The sequence below is a fragment of the Phaenicophaeus curvirostris genome, chromosome 5 (genome assembly GCF_032191515.1).
Source record: "Phaenicophaeus curvirostris isolate KB17595 chromosome 5, BPBGC_Pcur_1.0, whole genome shotgun sequence".
NCBI lineage: Eukaryota > Metazoa > Chordata > Aves > Cuculiformes > Cuculidae > Phaenicophaeus > Phaenicophaeus curvirostris.
In genome coordinates, this window is record NC_091396.1 from 60,473,046 (window position 1) to 60,488,664 (window position 15,619).

At 39.5% G+C, this 15,619-nt stretch overlaps 1 protein-coding gene across 2 annotated transcripts in view; it reads left to right on the forward strand.

The window, feature by feature from the left end:
• Window positions 1–15,619, forward strand: part of AKT1 (AKT serine/threonine kinase 1) — a 76,457-nt gene that overhangs the window by 40,573 nt on the left and 20,265 nt on the right. For both annotated transcript variants that reach the window (XM_069858967.1, XM_069858968.1), the window contains exons 3-9: window positions 597–725; window positions 7,321–7,432; window positions 10,209–10,356; window positions 11,940–12,071; window positions 12,237–12,302; window positions 13,935–14,003; window positions 14,740–14,865. In XM_069858967.1, coding sequence (XP_069715068.1) covers window positions 597–725; window positions 7,321–7,432; window positions 10,209–10,356; window positions 11,940–12,071; window positions 12,237–12,302; window positions 13,935–14,003; window positions 14,740–14,865 — 782 coding nt within the window. The remainder of the gene's footprint in view (window positions 1–596; window positions 726–7,320; window positions 7,433–10,208; window positions 10,357–11,939; window positions 12,072–12,236; window positions 12,303–13,934; window positions 14,004–14,739; window positions 14,866–15,619) is intronic.

The following is a 15,619-nucleotide window of genomic DNA, read 5'->3' on the forward strand; positions in this document are numbered from 1 at the left end:
ATCATCCAGTGTTTTCCTGTTCATATTGTGATATATCATCTCGTGTTTCACACTTGAGATGTTGTGAGAGGAGTGAGTGATGTTATGTAACTTAAGCAGAGAATTATCTTCTGATGTTCTAAAAGTGACTGTTAGTTTGATAAAGCAGTTGACTAATTAGTAAATTACCCATTGTTGTTTAAAATACTTGCACTGCAAAATGTAAATGAAAAAAATTTCTCCACTTGTCAGTATGAAAAATGACAATAGCAAAAATAATACATAGGACATCTGTTCATTTTTTTTTAAAATTTAAAATGCGTTTAAGGCAGATGTTGCAGAATTTGAATGGAAATCGGAGTAGATAGAAGAACAAAATATAGCTGTTTACCTTTTATGAAGTCCCATTTTTATGGTTAACATCACTAGCTATATCTGACTGATATATACTGCCTGTATTTTTCCACTGTTTGTATGAGAATGAACTGAATGTTCTGAAAACTGCTGTTACGTCAGGATGACATATAGTTTCAATATTTTAAAAAAAGATTGTTGGCGAGTCAGTATTTCAGGGTGTTTTCTGATGATCTCTCCCTTTGCCCATCCTTTCTTTCCAGGAGAATACATAAAAACATGGAGGCCACGGTATTTTCTTTTAAAGAACGATGGCACGTTCATTGGCTACAAGGAACGACCACAGGATGTCGACCAGCGGGAATCGCCTTTAAATAACTTCTCAGTAGCTCGTAAGTGTTTTTTACGTGCTCCCTCATCCACTCTGGGGGTTCGTGTCTTCTTAGAGTTATAGAACTGGTAAGCTACATCAGTATCATTCAAACCTGCCCAGAGTGATTTATCTAAACACTAAATGTTTTTATTTGAGATGATAAAACTCCCTGTGTTTCTCAGGAATAACTGTGTTGTAGAGACTTGATGCTCTATGTTTTTTTCAGTTTTCTACTAATTCACCGTTTCTGGTTATAGAACAAAATGGGTTTATTTGTTAATCTTTTGTGTGTCTGTTATTCAGCAAGTTGCTTTAAAGTGAAAATTAACATAGGTCAAAGCTACTTGATTGTTAGTGTAAGAGAATGAAGAGTGAGGACTGGTTTTAATGAAGCACAGTTTTTCTTAATTTTGAACGCAAAACCATACTACTTGTATTAAAGCCAACAAAATATTTGGAAATGAATAACATCTCCAAAGCTCTGCACCATGTCCTATGCAAACATTTCTAACTTTGCTCAGGTGCTGCAGCACAGGATGTGATAGAAGAATCTGAAGATAATTTCCTTTTCTTGATGGTGTTTTTAACCTCTTGCTGTGTGCTTCCAGCTTTTATGTTGTTCTGTTCTTAATCTCTCTTGTCTCATGATCTGCCTGTGTCTCGTTCCACCACTTCAAAATAGATCCGCGTGGCACCTGTTATTAACAACGATCTGTTCTGTGTACCTGGTGACTAGTGGAAGTGAAGTTCTGCAGAGAGAAGGGGGTTTCCCTCTTTGTTACAGGGTAGCTTGAAATACAAGGGATTGATCTTTGTAGTTGTTCTTTGAACGGACAGATTTATTTTGGAATACCCTGGGCCCAGAAGAGAGCTGGGCAGCACCTGGAATTAATGTAAATGTTCTTTTTTTTTTTCTGCTGGTAGCAGCATATACCTGTTCTGGCTTATGATGGAAATAATAATGGACATACCATTGCCTTGTGCCTCCATGCAGGGTGCCAAGAGTGCTTTGGGTTTTTTTGTTTTGTTTTAGAGAGAGAATTGTAGTGTTTTCATTTTGGTGATGACATGGTGCTTTTCTCTTTAGACTAGTGTCTTCTTATGAATCAGGAAAGTACAGAAAAGCAGCAGAAAGCCATTAATACACAAATTAACTCAATACTTGGTTTGTAGCCAGAGGCTTTTAACAAATGCAGTTTTTGCAGGATGCCTTCATCCTGTTACTTACAATAATTATTTACTGCAGCTCAGTGCTAAGGAGTGAAAAAGATGTGCCTATTGCCTTCTGTTTGTCCAAGTTGCCCTCAAAAGGGATAAACTTAAAGCAGTGTTCGCAGCACGGATATGGTGCTTTTTTGGCAGATTGAGCCCATTGGTCTTGGCATTGATAAACAAGTTTGTTACCATGGTATCAGAGCATTGTCAAAAAAGACACAGCATGTGGCTATGGAGTAAGGTGTAGCCGCCATGAGAGGGATTGCAGGGAGTGTGGTGGGTGTAAGGGTGTTCCTAGCAGTGGCTCTTGTCTGGTAAACCAGTGGCAGGTTGGGAAGGCCTTGATGATTATGGGGAGGCCTCCTTGCTAGGAGTCATTATTGCAGTTTTGGGCTCACTGGAGCAGCTGTTGCCCCACCAGGATTTAATTTCTCCTGTAGGCACTGGTATGTAGTGCTGCCAGTACCTGATGTGTGGTTCCCTTCTGGGTACCCTCCTCACTTGTATTGTTTGGATGTGTTTTACACCACAAGTTTTCCCTTTGAACCTGCTTGCCTGGTACTTTCATTTGGGTTAATTTGTTGAGTTCGCGTGGGTGAACTCGAGCTGCCTCTGGAGGAGAGCTCAGGCCAGAACGAAGCCTCATGCTGCAGAGGTAGCTTGCAGAACCCTCCTGCCAGTAAAAGGTGGGAGGAATTTAGCTTAAATGTTTTGTAAAAATTTATCCTTTTAAAAATTCATCCTTTTTTTTTTTCTCCCCTTTTCTTTCTTTTTTTTTTGTTTTTTTCCAGAAGACTGTGCTAGCCCTGACTTATTTGTTAATTAGTGAACTAGATTTTTTTTAATGAGATGGCAGGCTGTCTCTGTCAGTCTGTTCTTTGGAAGTGGTCCCATGTTTCTGATTAAATCTTTACAATCTTCTGCTGTAAAATAATGTAGGCTTTTTTATCTTTGCAAGTAATAAGATTTTTTTCATGACTAGGGGACTCTTCTTATTTGTAGTGTAAAATTAATATTAAATGATTTTTGTCAACCCATGAGAGGCAAGAAATATACAATTTGGGGGAAAACAGTGAAAGGAGATAACATCTAATGATGGTCTGTCTTTTCCCTTAACAGATATGAAGAAATTATTAGCAGTAGAGTGTGCTTTTCTTGTGCTTGACAGTCTCTTCTTTCTGCTACACTAGCCTTTTCCTTCCAGTATGTGTTGATTTTAATCATGTGTCTTTGAAAACTTGTTTCTAGGGCCCCCCATGGATAAAGAGAGGCTCACTTTTCTTTTTTTAAGTGCCTTTCTCCACTTCATCTTTCATTTTAAATAACCATATATATGTTTGTAATTTCATATATTTAAGTAGTTTATTTTCCTGTAAGTTATCTATTGCTCATTTACTAAAAAAGGGGGAGAGCCAAAAGCCAAAACAAACTGAAAGATCGTGCCTGAGTATTAAACTGCGGTTTTTGAGTTGCACTTGTATTCACGTTCTGTACTTCGCTGCTACTAAGACAGAAGGAATAAAAAAGCCTGTACTAAAATAGTTTTGCTTCAGAGACTCTGCAGATGAATAACCAGTGGAGCCTGTGTTGTAAATCTGCGAGATAAGTAGCCTTCATACTGATTGTAATCTCGGATTATCGTGTATGTCTGCCTATTAGGTTATAAGCCTTTAAAACCATATAGCTGAGAAGAGCAGTATATTGTGAAAAACCACATGGAGAGAGAGGTTATTCCTGTTAGAAAGAAGGGATTATTTCTCCAACTGTCAAAAAGGGGGTGGACTGTGGTGGTTTTGTTGTACAGCTGAAAACATAATTGTTCAACAATATGAGTGCTCCTTTTGGGACAGGACTGCGTGTCTGCGGTCCAGCATTTACCAAAGGGCACGGGATGGCCAGATTAGTGGACAGATTTTTTTGTCTGGTGTTACTGGGGGCTGCCTTAGTCCAGGTCTGTAGCACTGGGCTTCCAGCTCCTCACTTTCCCCATGCTGAGCTGTTTGGGGTGAATATCTGGTGGTGCTAGCAGAAAAGGAGTGCTTAATGTAATATTCCTGTTTGCCTTTCCCTAGTTTTAATTGTTCATCAGCATTTTTCTCTGGTTTACCTTTTTGTTTCTTCCCTCCATCTCTTCCTTAAGGAAACCAAAGCTGGAACGCGAAGGATTCTGCTTTGACATTATTATTTTAAAGTGTGATGTCATTGTATAGGGAGCAAAGTTTGACGCTTTCATCACAAGTAATCTGCCTTTTAGCTTAAGTGCTGGGGAAGCAAATATTGTGACATTTTAGAAAGTCACTGGGATAATACTAAGTGTCTTTCAAATACAAAATGGTAATTTACATTTGAATGCCTTGGTGTCTGTTCCTGTTAGGAACAATTTCTGTGTCCTACTTACTTTAAAAGACCAAAGGCCAGGCAAGAATCAAGAGGTTCTTCAGAGCAATTTAAATAATTTTGAACAGGAGGCTGTTTATAGTACTTACTGTGTCGTACATGAGGAATATTTATGTTGGCCTGTGTGACATGAAGAACTGTCTTCCTGTTTGACATAAAAAACTGTCTTCGAAGTGGGGGAGTGACCCGCAGCCTGTATTTGAAATGTGAATGTTTTTATAGCAGAAGCCCCCAACATGCTATGAATTGGACTTACTGTTACACCGCATCTGCAGTTGCGCTCTGCTAGTGGTGTGTGTTGCGGTACATGGTTATAGAAGGCAAGCTTGGTGCTTCTCTAGCTTGCCAAATACAGTAAGGAGCATAGAGTTGGTTTTCAAAGTAAGAAAAAACCTACTGCTTCATTATTTCATTGATAAAATATATGTGATTGTCGTATATGGGGAGAACTAAGTGGTTCTTCAAAACTTTCAGTAACCTATGTGGTATGGGACTTTGGTAAGGCAATTTAAAAATAAAGCCTTCTGTATTTCTTGATATGTGCTGTTATGATTGAGCAGGGTAATTAGACAGCATATTGTTCACTAAACAAAACAATTCTATGTGACAAAGTTGAATTATAGTGGTTATTAACTGACAAATCTCTATTATTCATCTTGCTGTATGCCTTAAAGATTGCTGGATCAGCAAGCTTAACAAATATCAATGGACAGTGCTGATTTAGGGGAAAAATGGCGATGTTTAATTGGTCCCCTTGTATGACAGAAAATGCCTTGTGTGGTTTATTATGCTGAAATTAAATGGTTAAAGTTTAGAGTTCATGGCTAGTTTAAATATCTGTACTACTACTTCAGAATACTTAGTCTGAGACATTAAATGTGAATCTAAAGTCTGTTTTTAAAAAAGTAAGCATAAGCTCTCTGTTTATTTCTTCATAACGTTGCGTTTTTTTATAAGAATTGGAAACAGCTTTGGGTTAGCACAAGGATGGAAATAGCCTGATTTTCTTCTTTGAGTCTTCAGCCAAATTCGGTATCTGTTAGGGCTGCATTGTATGAGTTCATAGAGGATAACCCTAGCCTTTATCTGATGATCATACTACCCAGACAAAAATAGGAGACAGAACAAACAAACAACAACAAAAAGCTTAGTTATGCTAAGGTGAGTGATCTGGGAGCAGGAATGGGATCTCTTGAGTTGAATTTATCAGAACCTGGCTTCCTGGGCTGTGCCAGCTTGTGCAGTTGTGTTGGGCTTTCATTGCCATTCTGAGAAAAAGGATGGAGGTAGCTAGAAGGATAAATACAGCGCTCTGCTAGCATGGCTTTGTCGCTGTGTGGAAGTTCTTTAATCTTGGTGAATGAAGGAGTGCTGTTTATCACACTAAAACCTTTTCATGACTCATTAATAAACTTTCTTTTATCTAATTGCAGTGTTTTAGTAGGATGCAGTATAACCTCAGCGTGCTATTAAAGAAAAATTAGATTTTCTTGTCATGAAAAATGCAAAGTTACTCATTGAAAAGCTTATCATTCCAGTAGGAAATGAAGCATGAAATATATTGCCAAAAATACAGCGCCCAAAACCACTGGCGGTAAATATTTTATCTTGGTGCTAATTAAGAGCTTGAATTTAAAACTGAGCATTATAAATTTTCACAGTAATAAAATTAACCTAACAATGCCAGTGAAGCCTTTATAATGTGCACTATTATTCTGGCCAGATTCTGTCCTTGACTTGCCTGTTGCTGATGGTGGGGGATGTTCATAGCTCTAGTGGTAGGCAGAAATATCTTCTTGCTTTCATAGTGCCCTTTTATTTACTTGGAAGCTGATTTAGAATCATAGAATGGTTTGAGTTGGAAGGGACCTTAAAGATCATCTAAATCCAACCCCCCCTGCCCAGAACTTGAAGACCAAATAATAGCAAGCTTGTGGTTTCATTAACTGCAAAAAAAAATTGGTTTAAGAAGAAAACTCCCAACTATCTCTCTCCCCCGTCCCCCTGTAGTTGGTTTCTGCATTTGAATTTCCTTTAACGGGAGCTGTTTGAATTAGCGTTAGATTTTCTATTAATATAAATCTGTAAAATGTGGTGTTTTGGCTTCTGTTGTTATTTCATTGATTTTCTGTTTGTTTTCAGATTCTTTTAGTATAGCTAGTGTACCCTTAATCAGGTGCAATTTCAGGCCCAAATTTGAAGGATAAATCACAACATTGTATGAAGCTTAGAATAGTAGGTGTGATTCTAAAGAAAAACAAAGGTGGAAGTTAACACTCAGCTCAAGAGAGAGCATTTTTATGAAGGAAGCAGTGGTTTTGCATGTAGCTGTGCTTCTGTAGCCTCTTTAGGTTGTGCTTAAATGCTGGCAGTGGTGGAAGCTGTGATGGGTCTCTGTACAGCATCCGACTCTGCAGCAGCTGTCCCGGAGGCGTTTTGAATGGGGTCTTTTCTGGGGGTGCCTCTGCAGTTTGATGTTCCCTCTAGTGTTTGAGCACTGGAAATGCTGAGTTGAATCTGTCAGGTCGCAGCAAAATGATCAAACACACTCTCTAGCAACTCCTTGAAAGCCAAGGACAGGGGTTTATGTTGGGGAAAGACAAAGGGAGGGAATGTGAGGGCTTGGCTTTAGTTTCAGTGGATGTAATTGCTGCATTATCAGCTGACTTTGTGCTTTTGCTCTGCTCTGGATGACCTCTGGAGTGCAGGACCTGAGTCTGAATGGCTTCTGCGTCATCACATCACATTTCCACTTACCTCTATGGGCAGACCGAAGGTGGAGCCTTTCTAAGCAGAATTTGATTTTGGTGCTTCTTTGATGATATCTCTTAAGCTATTTATTGGTTTCATCAACACAGTAAATTGTCTCAAGTCTCCTAAAGAAGTACTTACAGAGATTTCTGTGGCTGATTAATCGAAACAGTTTGCTAGGTAAGAATAAAGACAAATGATTATTTAAACCTGCTTATGTACCATGACTCTTTCTTCCTTGATTGTGGTAGAGTGCCAGCTGATGAAGACAGAGCGACCTAAACCAAACACATTTATCATTAGATGCCTCCAGTGGACCACAGTAATTGAAAGAACATTTCATGTGGAGACTCCAGAGGAGCGGTATGTTTCATTCATATTTAATATATAAACTACTCGCAAAAGCAGATGCAAGCATTCAGCATAAATAGCGATTCCTTTGCTGAAGCTCCTATTTATCAGATGATGTACGTCTAGACTGAACAAATAATTTTTGAGCGTGTCAATGTTTTAGTGTATGTTTCAGTATAAAAGGTATCTTAAAGGGTGTTTCAGAGAGTGGATTTTGAGTAGTATTTGTAAATGAACTGTTGCTAGGTTGGGTATCCAGAACAGGCAGGTGCAGGTGTGTAGCAGCACACGGGTAGTTATTTCTGGAAACTCAGGGTTCATTTCTCACTGGAAATGTTGTGGTACGTGAAGTGAAGGGTTTCTGACATCGGAGTTTCTGGAAGGGCGAGCACAAGTCATACAGAGATTCAGGCAAGACCAAGTTGTATCAAAATGCTGACCTTTCAAAGTCTTTTTAGACACCTTGTTTTTAAAGGAAAAATGTTAGTTGTGTCATTGCTGACTGCTAACGTTTCATGCAAATTAGATAATAAAGGTGATAGTTATCTGCTGCAGGTGCAGATTTCTGTTTCAACTGATAGGAAACAAAGAAGAGCATGCATCCTGTGCTCTCATCATTGGAGAATTGATCTCATACCTCCTGAGAGAACAGTTTTCCAGCACAGCTATTCTGCAACTGGAGAGTATTTAAATATTTACTTGCTCTTCAGGAACTGAACTTCAATTTGTCTGGTACCGTTGCCCTAGAGGAAGGGGTATTTTAAAAGCCTTGTCTTCCCTAATATGTTTTCCTTTTAAGAGTGTGTTTCTTTTTAAGATCAGCAAATTCTACCTAATATTCTTTGCTTTTTTCTTTTCTAGCCTTTGCATATACTGTTTGAAAGAAGGTTCCTGTTTATTGCTTTTGATTCTGTTACAGTGATCAGAAGAAGGTGAAATCAAATTAAAAGCAAAGAAAAATAAACTAGTCCTTGTTTCTTTTAGTTGCTTTGTTGTCAGTGACCCTAAAGGGAGTGAATAACAATTTCCACTTGGGGGAAGATTGTGTTTCAGTCTTGTTGTGTTCCCTCCTAGCCAATTAAGTCAGCTTTGTGACACTTCAGGACTCAGGGTGTTAGTCACCTTTGTTGTGTACGCTTGAGACGTAAAGGCTGAGGGTGAAATTCCGGTCTCCCAAAAATCAAAGATACTCACTTCAGGAGAGTTGAGATTTCAACCAAGTCAGTAACAAACCTTAAATGAGCTGTGAAGGTAGATATGCCTGTACTTTCTCTTGTGCCTTTAAAAGCGATGTGTGTTTTTTTCTTTTTTGAGAAATGGAAGGATAAAAATACAGAAGGAAAATTCTTTTTCTAATGGTTCTGAATGTGAAAAATAACTGGTAAATAAAGGAATGTGTTTGTGATGGTGAGTGAAGAAGTCTGCTGGGAACATAAGGAGAATCTTCCCTGAGTAGTGCATGTTCAGATGACATCCAAAATAAAAATGCATAGGGTGGGAAAGACCTTGTGTGTAATTGATGCGGTTTTTATTAGTATCTTGTGCTGGGTATTTCCCAGTGGACTTTGCTGCCTCCGTGGAATGATGTGCCTCTTTCACCCATCACAAAATGAAGTTCACATGTTCAGATGTGATTTTTTATTTTTGTGTCACCCAAGTATTTCACTGTATAGTTTTATAGAACCAGTGAAATATTTGACGCTGATTAGGGTATCATGGCTTCGCCACAGATCGTGCATAACATCAGCTCCTGTTCCTGCTATAGTAACAAAATATTTTACCTGAGATGTCCTTGGGAGAAGAGTTTAGCCAGTGCCCACAAAATATCAATTAAAACACCACTACGTCTCGTTCCATGCAGATACAAAAGAGAGTAAAACATGGTAAATTGACATAGTCCACTGAACATGCCTTCAGCCCCTGTATGCCATAAAGCCCATCCCAAAAATTGTAAGCCCTCACGAGCTGCATGCTTTACATTCAGTAAATTTACAGTGAAATGGAGTGAAAGCCAAGCGCTTTCACTTCAGTAGTTTCCAAAGGTGTGAAATTCCCCAAAGGACGCTGGAGTGGAAGTGGGCTCTGTAGGGACCGAAGAGGTCAGTGTTAGAGCACCCATTGTTGGAACAGCTGTGGAAACTTTTACCGTAACCAAGCCCTGTGCCTAAGATATAGTGTTGCTCCTTTTGCTGACATTGTGCTAAAGTTTACACAGGAATTGCTGTTCTTCTGTCATCGTCTTTACAACAGAGGAATAACCTAACTATCTTGGGCTTTAATACCTTCTCCTGCAGCACCACTTGCCATTAAAACTTGGGATGTGTGTGCAAAGGGGTGGCATAGTGCCCCCAGCAGTTGGATATATGTGTTTCAGTGCACCATAGGAATGGAGCAGCAGTGTTTAATTGCTTTGTGCTGCGTGGGAGCCTTTTGCTTTTTTGGTTTTGGCAAGTCTGGTTTTGTTATGTAAATCGCTGTATCACCAGGTCAAATCTTGAGCTGCTGACTGAATGCCTATTAGAAATTCTGTTGTCTGAAAAGGCTTATGTTGTATCCAGACTGGGAGGACTTTAGTTGTCTCCTGTTTCTGGTACGATTAATAAAGATATATTTTAAAAGTGCTTTTAAAATGCTCTTTTTACAGGGCTTGAAAATGCACGTAATTAATTGCGTGTTATATTGATTCATAAGAGAGCTTTAGTTGCTCTTCATACCTTGGTGACCCTTGCCATGGCAGATGGTAATCTAAAGTCACAAATAACAAATGTCTTTGCTTATATTTTGCCAGGGAAGAATGGACAAAAGCCATCCAGACAGTAGCAGACAGCCTCAAGAAACAAGAGGAAGAGATGATGGATTTTAGATCGGGCTCTCCCAGTGATAATTCAGGTGCTGAAGAAATGGAAGTTTCTATGACAAAGCCAAAACACAAAGTGGTAAGTGAGCGTTTTTTAGGTCGTCTCAAATATGGGCAAGAAATAGCCATCAGGACTCATCTGTTCCAATAAAAACTGCACTGTTGGTTGTAGGTGCAGCTTCTGGGGTAAACAGTCTTGTGAGCTGAGCAGGTACCAGGCAAAGCGTGTCTGGGTCCAGTGGTGTTCCGATTTCAAATGTTCTTACTGGATGGCTTTCAGGGCCACCTCAGGTCTGGATTTAGTTTGCCTGTTTTTCCCGTGGTAACGAGTCTGAAATCATAGCTCCAGCAGGACTCTGTGACTGTGTAAACTCTTTGCAGGCTGATGCAAAGATATTCCAGTGGATTTGCGAGACTTAGGGTGAGGCTAGTGGATTTAATTGCTCTGGATTTAGGCTCAGGGTTTAGGCTTACTCCCAGACAACCGCTGCGGTGTCTGTCCATAGTGTTTGAATCTTTTCATAGGGCACAGCATAGTCTGAATTCACAGGGCCAGCTCAGCAATGGCCTTCCATGAAAGGAGTATGTGCCAGAGGAGGTCTTTGCCCTGTGGGGCCTTTTTAGGTGTTTTCAACCTCCCTTCACTTCTTTCTGCCGTTCTGTGGTCTCCTGTTTGAGTTTCTGTTTTCCAAAGCATTCCCATCTGCTGTTGTAGGAAAGAATTGACAGAATCTTCACCCATGTGAATGCGATGTCTGTGGATCGTACCAAGGCTCTTCCTTGTGTCCTTATCTCGCCATCATCATCCTCATGTGCTTTTATAAGTTTGTTTCAATTTTGGGAAAACCAATGATGTTTTTTAAAGAAAAGAGGCAGCCATAATTTGTAATCACAATGTGTATGTGCTGGCCTTGTGTCGGTGATTTTAGACTGGTGTGAGTGGCTGCTTCCATGTTGCTCTGAATTGCAGCTGCTGCTGGCCTTGTGTGTCCTTGGCTGGATGGATACCGCTCTTGTTGAGCAGCTCTTCATAGAAACGCAAGAACCACCTCGTTGGTCAAACACGCACATTCTTCTGAAACTGTCGCCTTTTGGGCATGCTAGTGAGGATAACCAAAATGATTATTGGGGTCCCAGCAACTGTATTGAACAGGTATCAGAAAGTCACCTCAGCCAACTCTCGAAAGGTTATGGAAGAAGTTTGCTATTGTAAGCATCTTGATTTTTTCCTCAACCAAGGTTACAATAACCTTAGGCTATAAAAATCTCACTGTTGCCATGCTGGCAATGGCCATTGATATGACCATTGATAGACTATCCTCAGCCTTCAACAGGTTCAACATTTTTCCTAATAGTGAAACAAATAAGAGTGAATGGCTAATCTGTGAGACAGTCTTCTTGTCTTGTATGTGAAAGAGAGTTCTGTTAATGGAAAGGTTATGGTTTTGCCTAAATAGTTTGGTTATCTTTGGGAGTGCACTGATATTGTTTTTATAGAACAGTCATATCTGCTCCTGAGTCCTACTAATCTTAAGAATTAAAAAAACACATCTGCAACACATGCAGTGTATTCTCACATTAATGAGAAATTCTAGTCTGAGAATGATACACTTGTTGTTAGTCCATGTAATTCAGTTATTGTTTATCTTGTATCCTTAACAGACCATGAATGAGTTTGAATACCTTAAACTTCTGGGAAAAGGCACTTTTGGAAAGGTCATTTTAGTTAAAGAAAAAGCAACTGGACGGTATTATGCTATGAAAATTCTGAAGAAGGAAGTTATTGTAGCAAAGGTGAGTAAATGGGGAGCGTGGGAATGTGGTTCACCCTTGATAGAGCCTTCGGGAAAGTCTAGCAAAGATTCTCTGAGCACATGTGAAGAAGTGCTCCATTAGTGTTTGAAATTGACTCCTGGTCTGGGGAATCACATTACGGATTTCCTTCTGCTTGTGTTTCAGGATGAAGTAGCACACACGCTGACAGAAAACCGTGTTTTACAGAACTCGCGGCATCCGTTTTTAACAGTAAGGATTTCTCCTTCTGCTGAGTGTATCTTGACATTGTAACAACCAAGATGTTCCTTGGGGGTTTTTTTTATTATTTATATAATACATCTGAAATCTGTATTTTGAGAGTGGCTGTGTATTTCTGTACCCTTCCATTTTTGGGAAGCACAAATTAAAATGCTTCTTAAAGTCTTCTGATTCTTGCAGAGCAGGTCCTTAGTATCTCTTGAAGGTAATGTTTCAGAGTGTGGTTTGGCTTCATGGCTCACCCAGTTAATGACTTGGTGTCTCCGAGACAAGGGAAGCATCTGCTTTCCCTGTTGTTTTGGTGTCTTCTTTGCAGCAGAGATCAGGATCACCCTGACCTTGTGACAAACAAGTTCAGGAATATATAGTGAGCTAAAAACTTTTAATTTTGCCCTTCTTATTTTTTTAAGCTCCCAGAAGCAGCTCTCTGAAATCAGAGCACTAGTAATGCCAGCCAAAGGATAGCAGTGGGAGCACATGGGATGGGACAGTGAAGAGTAGAACTGTGTGTGCCTTTATCCACTCTTCTCATTTTCAGTCGGGTTAGCTGTAAAATCAAACCATACTCAGTTTAGATCTCCAGTGTCTCCCAGTTGAGCTCAGGTACGTAAGTTCCACTTTAGTATTTTGTTTTTAGTACTTGTAACAAGTTCACTCTGAACTGTTTCTGATAGCTAAGCCTTCTGAGAGACCCCTGTAGGATCCTGCTTGTTTCTTTTGTCCCAGTACACAAGGTGGACTTCTGAGCATCGCCTCTGGAAGTAAATATTGGCTGCACTGGGTATAATCAGCAAATATTTGTTAACATGTCTAAAACCTGATCCTTCCTTTCGCTGCAAAAGTATGACTAGTTTAAAAATGCCACCCCTAGGAAAGAAGACGATGATATCATATGCAGTATTTCCATTTTAAACCCAAATATCCAAAAGAAGGGCTGTTATGAGAAGTCAGTTTTGAGCCTGGGTGATGACCAAGAAACTCAAGACTGTGGCAAACAAGTTGATGTTACTCTTGCCACAGGAATACACATGACTGGAGTGTACAAAGGCACCTTGTGATGCTCCATCACACCCTCCATCCGGTCTGTGTTAGTGAATTGCTCACAAAATTATATTGACAGCATTTCTCAATCCTCTGACAGGCTGTCAGCGGGGAGCATTTTGCAGGCAGCAGGGCAGAGACTGGGGGACTGGTGTAAATACGTGTTTCATATAAGAGGGCTTGTAGCAGTTAAACCTTGTGCTCTAGGGTTTTGTTGTGGCCTCTTGTCTATGACATGAAACTGAGAGCTTGTGCCCTGAGGAGGAAACTTCAGAGCTGCTCTTGGTACATTTTGTATCACTATTAATGGAACAGGACTTCGTTTCACAGCTTTATAGGCATTGCTGATAGCTTCTACAAGGATTGTTTTAATGCTTTATTAAATGTATTTAATTAAATAAGTTGGTGGTAGATCAGTCCTCATCTGCAACAAGAAAGAGCAAGTGTTACATAAGATCCAAGGAAAAAAAAGTCCGCTCAAAGAGAAGAGAGTTGTATCTGTGTATCTTATTTTCTATTAAAAATGGTTTTATAACAGTCGCTGTGATTTGTCTTCTAATTTTTGATTCAAATCTGTTTCAGGCTTTAAAATATTCCTTCCAGACGCATGACCGCTTGTGTTTCGTTATGGAGTATGCTAATGGAGGGGAGGTAAGGGAAATGTAATAAGGTTTTCTACTTCAGGATTTTTCTGTGCTACTTCTAATTCTGCTTGACATTATTTAGCTAAGGCCCACGTGTGCAGTTCTAATTAATGCAAGTTGACCCAGTTAAACAGAGAGGTTCACAGGTTTAACTAATATTAAGAATTAAGGCTCTTTAATTTTTTTAACTCCGTTTTTAGAGAATAGAGGGTTTGGGTGTAGGTTGATACTTTACATAACAGCATCATATTGTAATCTGACATTTAATAATTCAGGGAGGCAGAGTTGCTTTCTGTTTGCTCTTCAGACAACTTCTGATACTTTTTAGTGAATACTGTGAGCACGTGTTGCTTTCAAGGCAGAACTAGAAACTGCAAACTACTGCTAGTCAAGAAGGAAAAATTGGAATTTTAACATGTCCCTGAATTGTGCGTTAAGCTGTAGTTTTAACATGTAATTGCAGTTCAGTCAGAATGGGGTTTTACAGTTTTTTGTGCATACAAGAATATGCAGTGCACAAACTGGTTATCAGTGTTGCTCTGTGAATATAAGATATAATTGTCTAGTCATTTAATTTATGGTACTTTTTGCATCATAAATGATGCATTTGGGAGCACAGCTGGGTGAGGATGGGGAGGGATTTTCTCTTAGATAATACCACAGTCTAAGCAGGATGGCCCATGAAGTGTGAGATGTAATAGAGAAACGTGCAATCTAAAGGTGACAAGTTATTGTTCTTGTAGTTGTTTTTCCATCTGTCAAGAGAGCGTGTTTTTTCTGAAGACCGGGCTCGGTTTTACGGAGCTGAGATTGTTTCAGCACTGGATTACCTGCATTCAGAGAAGAATGTGGTTTACAGAGATTTGAAGGTATGTAGAAAAATAATTTCATAGGCTTTTTGTGCTTGGGTATTTTGTTTGTTAGTCACAAAAGCAAATGAGCCTGAACTATAAGCCTTTTTTCGCTGAACTTTCATGTAACAGTTGTTGCAGCTGTTGGACTTGACTTTACAGGATGTCTAAACACTTTTATAGTCTATGAGGCTGTATAATGCATTTATGAGGACCTTGGCAGCATTTCAGAGGATATAAAGGGGTACTTAGCTGCTTGTATTGCATTTTCATTTGCCTGCTTATGTTGTAAGAGAAACCTTACAGGCTTTTCTGTGGTAGAACGCAATCCCGGGCTTTTAATCTCAGGTCTTATCAGATAGATGCAAATTCATACTGTGTGGACATTGTGCTTCCTTGCAATGTACTGCACAGCACTGTCTTCACAGTACATGCTTGCAGTTAGAAAATTGGATAAGTTTCAGGTTGCTTAGGGTAAAAAAAAAAACCCAGCCAAACATGAAATCTCAGGTCAAACGAACTTGGAAAATTCTTGAGGAAAATGCAACAGTAGTATTTTTTTACCCCTGACAGGCGTTTTCAGGAGAGGATGAGGGGATACTGGTAGTTTATTTAGGAGCAGTTGAAAATGAGGCGTGCTATGTAATGTTTTCAGGCTGTGTCAGAGTCATTTCAGGATTCCTCCTGGGACTTCATACACAGTGGATACACTGTCCTGAAATCTGGATAGCTTTCTCAGAAATCAGTGGCATGGGCTAGGATGGATACCATG